Source organism: Priapulus caudatus, unplaced genomic scaffold (genome assembly GCF_000485595.1).
Source record: "Priapulus caudatus unplaced genomic scaffold, Priapulus_caudatus-5.0.1 Scaffold301, whole genome shotgun sequence".
Taxonomy (NCBI): domain Eukaryota; kingdom Metazoa; phylum Priapulida; class Priapulimorpha; order Priapulimorphida; family Priapulidae; genus Priapulus; species Priapulus caudatus.
The window spans coordinates 252,501-260,497 of NW_014577362.1; the positions used below are offsets into that span (position 1 = coordinate 252,501).

General features: G+C 40.7%; 1 protein-coding gene across 2 annotated transcripts in view; it reads left to right on the forward strand.

Moving 5' to 3' along the window:
* The first annotated feature begins 514 nt into the window (after window positions 1-514).
* LOC106808741 (cystinosin-like) overlaps window positions 515-7,997 on the forward strand; it is a 16,557-nt gene continuing 9,074 nt past the window's right edge. The window contains exons 1-5 of one of the 2 annotated variants that reach the window (XM_014811583.1): window positions 515-860; window positions 4,683-4,764; window positions 5,215-5,303; window positions 6,383-6,470; window positions 7,139-7,279. In XM_014811583.1, coding sequence (XP_014667069.1) covers window positions 794-860; window positions 4,683-4,764; window positions 5,215-5,303; window positions 6,383-6,470; window positions 7,139-7,279 — 467 coding nt within the window. In that variant the 5' untranslated portion in view covers window positions 515-793. The remainder of the gene's footprint in view (window positions 861-4,682; window positions 4,765-5,214; window positions 5,304-6,382; window positions 6,471-7,138; window positions 7,280-7,997) is intronic. The other variant, XM_014811584.1, reaches the window with a different exon arrangement.

The window sequence follows — 7,997 nt, forward strand, 5'->3', positions numbered from 1 at the left end:
GCTGGCAGCACTTCCTTATGTGTTTTTTTTAGCTGTTCCGTTATGCCTCATGGTGCCATTATGCCCCACCTTCCCCTACCTCAAGATACTCCTAGTCCTAGCTATAGGTAATGTGTTCCCGCGACTTGCACCGCGCGCACGTTATTGGCGATGCAAACATCACTAAAAAGTATACCACTCTCCTAACTGCTAAAATCATAGACTAGCTGCCTGATAATGCGGATAATATTTCATAGGAGGATATAGGAGGAAGCAGAACGCTGGCTATGAAAACTATATACTATATAGTTGAACAGTACACTATATGCATTGTATCAAGAGCGTATTAAATATTTTTAATGCGCTCTTGATTGTATATATATATATATATTCAAGAGCGTATAACTATAAAGAAGCTCTATAAGAAGTTCTTGATATATTGTATATATGGTTCTGATGCAATGGTCATCGATGAACTGAGTTGTTTATTATAGTAGCCGGTAGATGGCGGGAGCGAGTGTTTACCGCACGGACACGAGAAATGCGGAAACAGTGAGAGATAGGCCTAGAGTATATTGAGATCATAATGAATATTGATATCTAAGATATCCATATTCAATTCAATTCATATCGATATTGATTTACTCGTTCTGAAAAAGTCAGCACGCTGCACTATTGACATTCATAGATTAGCTGAGTCACTGTACATGACGATTGACGTGGTGTAGACATTTCTTTTGGCACGTCAAATGAACTGGAGTGGGACTGTGGCACAGCATTTCAGCCTTCATGCTCAGTTGCCTGTGAACACGCGATGGAGATGGGTACTCTGTACAGATTGTCTCTGCCTCTGCTATTTCTGCTGACCGCTGTTTGTTTAGGTATAGTATAACATAAACTCCAGTCAGTGTTAATAGTAATAGTACTAGTAGTAGTACTAATAGTAGACTGAAATAGTACTGGGTATGATGAGTCGTACACAAGTGACAAGTTCTCTTGCACTTCAAGCTGTAAAACTGTCAAGTGTTACTGTCGAGTTTTGTTATTTATGACGTGTTTACATTGTGTTAGAACTGTAGCAGCTTCACCCGTGTAGCCCTTCACTCTCGTTTCAAGGCTCACCCGATGACTCGTGTTCAACACAGGCACTTGAAGCGTTTCAATAAAATATAATGCTAAATAAATACGTCTTAATGTTTCTATATATTATATACACTCTTTCACCTATTGCCGACAATTTCCTGCAAATGCCGTCCAAATGCAAAACTGCGTATGCGCGTCGTCCCGTGCGCGCACTACGCGTCAAATTTTGAAACGTTTGCCGCCTCGCGGTCGATAACGTAAGAGCTAGCTTTGAACATCTATATAGAGACTCGCGAGAGAGGTTGGTAGAAAGAAGAAAAATGCCAAGTTGCCTGCATAAAGTCGGTAGTGTAAACCCAGCTTAAGCTGCAGCCCATGTAGCTCTACCGGCATAGCCCATGGTACAATAGCAAAAGATGCAAGCCAACCAGATAAACGTTCCTAATTTAGCTTCCCATTCCAAACTCACCGTAATTTGGCCAGATTGGGCCATTTATCAAACACAAATGAACCAAAAACACATATACGTGACCATATCTGACTTAAAGGCACTATAGGAGCTTCATTTGCAGTTAACTAAATTGTGTAAGTTATGATTTTTGACCGCATGATGAAGCCACTATGCAGTTTTCAGATATACTGCTGACAGACGATGGCGTTGTGTTTGTATAATCTATGGCAATACTAGCAATACCTAATTTGTTTGTTGCCATGGGAATTGGTGGCGTGCAACAACAAAAGCGCAATGGAAGTAGATGCGGAGATAAGTATTTTGGCGTGTTCATGCCCAAATGTTTAAAATCGGGCAAAAGGCGATTTAATATATATAGCGGGGTTAGTGAGCGGGCACCAGTTGGCCTACCACGCTGCAAAGATTCACTGTTGTTTCTCAGCACTGTTTTTCGTATAACTCTGTAACGGGAGTGAAGTTTATAAACAGGGCGGTAGTGGGCGCCACGGCAGCACGGCACTGCCATGGCACTATTTTGATAACAAAAAATTGTGCAGGGAACCAAGGAGCTAGATATACCAATGAGATGAAACGACACATGTGACATGTGTGGCGCCATTTTGGTGGAAAGATTGGATCTAAAGCCCGGCGCACACGTGAGTTATTTTACTCAAGTAAAATGACGCATGCGTCATTTTACTCACGTGTGCGGCGGATTTTCGTTGAGTAATTTGACTCGTACGTGCGTCATTTTACTCACGTGTGCGGCGGATTTTCGTTGAGTAATTTGACTCGTGCGTCATTTTACTTGAGTAAAATAACTCACGTGTGCGCCGGGCTTAAGCAGAATAGCTAACACAGGCGAATCGGCACACAGGGCAAGATAAATCTTAAAGAACTACTGATAATATCGTTATTAGTGTAATTACTAGTGGCAACAGTAGTAGTAAAGCATTCAAGAAGCCATTCAATGTGATAATGGGATGTAGAGGAGGGGGAGAAGCTGGTGGAGGAGGACGAGAGGAAGTTGAGTCAGTGGATGAGAAGGGAGGAAGATGAGGAAGGGAGAAGGTAATTGGAGTAGGAGAGGGGAGGTATAGGAGAGATGAGGGAGAGGAGGGAGGGGGAAGAGGAGGAGTTGAGAAGGTGGTGGTGGATCAAGACAGGATATAGAGGAGGAGGAAATGCAGGAAATGCCATTTCCAGGCTCTAAATTTCAAAAATTTTCTGGGGGGCCCCAAGACCCCAGACGAAGGCAGGGGCTTTGCGAATGCGGCATTCGCCGTGTGTGCCTGCGGCGCACACCATAACCGCCACTTATGCTATTATTACTGGGTGATCCTACATTTTTCTGCAGTAGCACATTTTGGGAGGCCACTACAGCCCTGAGCTAAACCAGTAGAGCTATATATCTAACCATTTACCTGCAATTGTTACTATTACTATAAAACTATAGCCCTTCAGTCTTCACTCTGTCACAATGACCAAACTGTGCCAGAGGGAATTGGGATATACATGATGGGTAGAGCTAGAGTAAACAGCCTCCCACTTTAGCTGAGAGGGTCTATGTCCCCCAGGGTACTGCCGGAACGTACCCTGGGTACGGTCCGGTATACCGAGAATGTACAAGCATTTATGAGAGCGAATTTATGAAAAGCAATAGGCTGGTTGAACAGTGTCGGATATCCCATTCTTTACATATATGACTCTCTTAGAGCGGTCTGTGCATATATAGAACACGGTAAATAACACGGTAAATAACACGGCGTTATGCATTTACACTCACACCTGCATGACGCTGCATAATTTGAGAGAAAAAAAAGTTTCGTCAGAGCACCATGTTTTTCCAGCCTCTTCCTGCTTCGATAGTACACTCCTAGCTGTAGATAAGGTGTTCCTGCGACTTTCACCGCACCTTATGGATGCAGTACTAAAAAAGTACATCCCTCTCCCAACTGCTAAAATCATGGATTCAGTCCCTATAGAAGGTAATACAGAGGATATCTCAGGATGAAGCAGAAAGCTGCCTGTGGTCTGCTATGAGCTGAGTTGTTTACTATAGTGGCGCTCGTAGGGTCTATGTCCCCCTGACCTCTGTTTGACCTGGCTCGTTTAGCTATTTCTGACTAACCCTAACCCTAACCCTAACCCTATATATATTATATATATATATATATTAGTCAGAAATAGCTAAACGAGACAGGTCAAACAGAGGTTCGTAGGACATAGACCTTATCTGCTATAGTGGCCGGTAGATGGCGCTCACGATTCATCAGAAATAGAGTCCCTCTATATATAAAGGGACTCTAATCAGAAACTTGTGCTGATAGGGTCTATGTCTCCCTCGGTACGGCCGGAACGTACCCTGGTAACTATCTGATATGGTTAGGGTTAGGGAGTAGGCGTAGGCGACTCCCTAGACTCGTTAGTGGAGTAGGCGAGGTACGGTCCGGCATATTAGATAGTACCAGGGTACGTTCCGGCAGTACCCAGGGAGACATAGACCCTGGCAGCGAAACTTGTAAGCCAATTCTTAAAATAGAGCATGTACCAATATCGATATTGATATACCCAGTCAAAACTCAGCATATGTCAACATTTACATTTGAGATTAGCGTCACTGCGTGTGCATGCAACTAAGTTTTTGTTGTTATTGTCGAGGAAGTATCGTACATAGTATTTCAGACTCAGTTGCCTGTGAACTCGCAATGGGGATTTCTACTCTACTATACATATTCTTGCTGGTATTTGTGCTCTGCAGTGGTTGTTTAGGTATAGTGTATTATAAACTCTGACCAATACTTATAGTAATAGCTAGTAGACTAAAATATTACTGGGTATGAGTCGTGCACAAGTCCTAATAGCTTAGGTTAAAAGGTACTTGTACTTTACTTCAAGTTGTTATTAGAGGAATTGCATTAGAACTAGATTAACCATACTTCTTCTTATTGGTATTACGCTAAACCTATGTAGCCCTTCACTCTTTACGCTGCCACGGTGACCCACCCATGCCAGCAGGGAGGGATAGATGGTTGGTATATAGGGTTAGGGTAAATATCCTATGATTACACAAACCTGCTGCATATAGATATTGAACTGTGTAAATCCATTTTCTAAAGGTGTTGCACATGTGTTTGGTATTTCCTAGGTTTTCTGGTTTTTTTTACAGTGGAAAGTGCAACATTGGAATTTTCTGAAACTGACTATGATTTCCAGCTAAATCGTGAAGGCCAAGTGTTTTTCTCTCTGAGGTAAAATAGTGCTTAGTAAATTTTATCCCATAGCAAAGAAATATTTAGGGTAGATAGATAAGGTTCAAGTGACCACTCTTTTAAAACTAAATTATTGTAGTCAGGAATACGGCTAATGCAGTGGCAGGAGTTCTGTGAATATTTTTTTGCAACGCATATATAAAATATAAGTCATTCTAGGAACATGCATCCAGGGTGTGACAATGGAATCGAAAGTTCAAAGGATATATTCCAGATGTTATTCTCTGCGTATCAAAAATTGGCTATCACATATAGAGAAAGAAAAGAACTTTTACTGAGACATTGGTGACCAGAGACCAGAGACCAAAGAAGGATTGACCAGAGGATTTATAATTGGTTGCATTGCTCATATTTCTGTGTATATGAAGGCATAGTGCAAAGGTGGCATCATGTGGTATTTAGACCATGTTCTTTATGTTTACCTTGCAGCCACCCACTGAATGACTCGGCAGTTCTTTCATTCGAGTTCGACACTCATACTGTCATCTCGCCGATACCTGACTATACAGTCGAACCAGGTGAGGTATAGATGAGTTGTCATCGTGACTTAGAACTTTTGATGCTGCTTTTATATTCGTTAACACTGCCCCTGGTTTAAACAAATGCTGTCGTATTTGCCTTACAGAGCGAGCATCTCCTCAATGGGGTCATCTGACACTGCGTTCGCTTCCCTCGAGGCGACTCATGCTGCATATAACAGTCACTTAATTTTCCCCACAATACAATCACTAGATCAGTCTACAGGGCATGAAATTAGCCAAAATGTGAACAGGCCCACCCAAAATTTTAAACAGGCCCTTAGGGGTTGAACCGGCGGCCGCCGGCAAAATAGCGCTAATTTTGCACACTGAGTCTAGATCACTGGCTACACTGCCTAGGTCACATGATGATAACAGATGTGTACCTACATAAATAGACGTACACAAAACATAATACACATCATGTATCAGTTGTAACACAACTAGCAGGGGGTGCATGTATACTCACCATGTTGGCGAGGCAGGGTGCTGCACCATACTTTGAACTTAATTCCCTGCCATGTAGGCATACCTGCTGATTGTATAAACACAGAAAGCTATATATACCCTATGCTGCTGCGCGTTTAGACACGTGAATTGCCTCCCTTAACGAATGGATTAATACTCAACTTACATAGTAGCTGGCAAAAACTTTCCATGAGGATCTTCAGGTCTCTTATAGAATGTAATATCTTTGCATATATAGACAGACGTTTATGTGCGGTTTGATTTTTTGCGATTCCGTGTTGATTCAACAGGCTTATATCATTGACCCTTCTGAGGTATAATTTTCTGCTACTACTACTACTTTTAATGTAAAGACATATATCTGTGATATTCTTTGGCACAAATACAAATGGATCAGAGTACACTTCATGAATACTTAGGTGAATCACTTCTTTTCTCCTTTTGAAAAAATTTAAACTGACTCAACCTGTATAGAAAAGGCATCTGTCTGCGTATTAGTACGTTATGGGGTTCCATGGAGTGACATCTGTGTACAGATGTGACTACATGTGATAGCTCATGTACATATGGGGATTTCTCAGTTTTCACGACTCACTGATTTTCTAATTCAGGTGTCACTAAATGCAACATCACGCTACATGGATTGAATGCGGGCAGGTGTGTTATCAGTGTCAATTCAACTTCAACAGAATTGGAAAAGTGAGATTGTATTTAAATCTATCTTGCCTGATATGTTTGTTTTTGAGGCTCTAGTCATATGTTATCATATTATGAAATCATGCGGGAAATGCAAGGTGACTTGCAACTATTGATAGGCATGCCCTGTATGTTATCAAATCTAAAACTCTTAGCTATCATACAGATACCTTTCAATCATGGTTTTATTTTAATTTTAAGATTACACAATTTGTAAAACATTCTTTAAATCCTATGTGATCAAGATCAAATTGGCAAGTATATATTCATATATAATATATTCTATACTTTATTATTAGAAAGTGAGATTGTATTCAAATTGTATTGCCTGATATGTTTGTTTTTGAGGGTCTATAGTCATATGTTATTATATTATGAAATCATGCGGAAGTGCAAGGTGACCATTGATAGGCATGCCCTGTATGTTATCAAATCTAAAACTCTTAGCTATCATACAGATGCCTTTCAATCATGTTTTTTTTTTTTTTTAATATTACACATTTTGTAAAACATATTCTTTAAATCCTATGTGATCAAGATAAAATTGGCAAGTATATATTTATATATAATATATATATTCATTATAGGTCTGCCTGTACCATGATAAAACGTTTTTTTGCCTTTATACCCTTTTTTGTTCAGGTATTAATGTTGTCATTTTTTTGTTGCAGCCTTGAAAATGCCTTTATTCGCATAACTGTTGTGCACAATAATGCTCTCGTCACTCTCAGTGCAGTCATTGGCTGGATCTACTTTGCTGCTTGGTCAGTGTCCTTCTACCCACAAATTGTCGAGAATTTTCGGCGAAAGAGGTATGTGTTTGTGTCGGTGTGCATGCAATATCTATTCTTACTGTTGATTGTGACTTGTGGAAGAATTTGTTGAACCCTTAGTTAGCATGACATTTGATTGGAGGATTAACACTATAATGTCATTTCTCATTGAAATTCTATGATTTTTCTTTTTTAAAGTTTGTAATAATGTGTCATGTCCCTGGGTAAATTGCACAAGAATGCTACTTGGTAAACATTACACTTATTTTGTAATACTACAATATTGCTAGTTGTGGAAAGAATTTGAAGTACATTTTTGGCTTGCCTTGACATCGTCAAGATGAGCTATTGCCATGGGGTGTCGTCCGTCGTACGTCCGTCCGTCCGTCCGTTCGTCCGTCAACATTTGGCTACGGTCGACGATAACTCAAGAACCGTTTGACCCACATGTTTCAAATTGCATATAGTTAAATTGTTACTCCTATCGGAGAGGTTAAACCGTTTGAACGTCCTATTTTGGAGCATGCCAGTCGACCTACGTTTGAGCCACGTCCACTTTTTGGCAAAAATGGAAATGGCCATAAGTCAGTTCAGGTTCAATGGATTTTGCTAATTTCTGGTATGTGAATGAATGAGGACTGGCCCCAAAACATGTCACACAGGTTTGGATATTTTTTTAGCTCATCTGACATAGTCAGATGCAGCTTGTAGAATCGCATGATCGTTCGTCCGTGCGTGCGTGCGTCCGTCCGTCCGG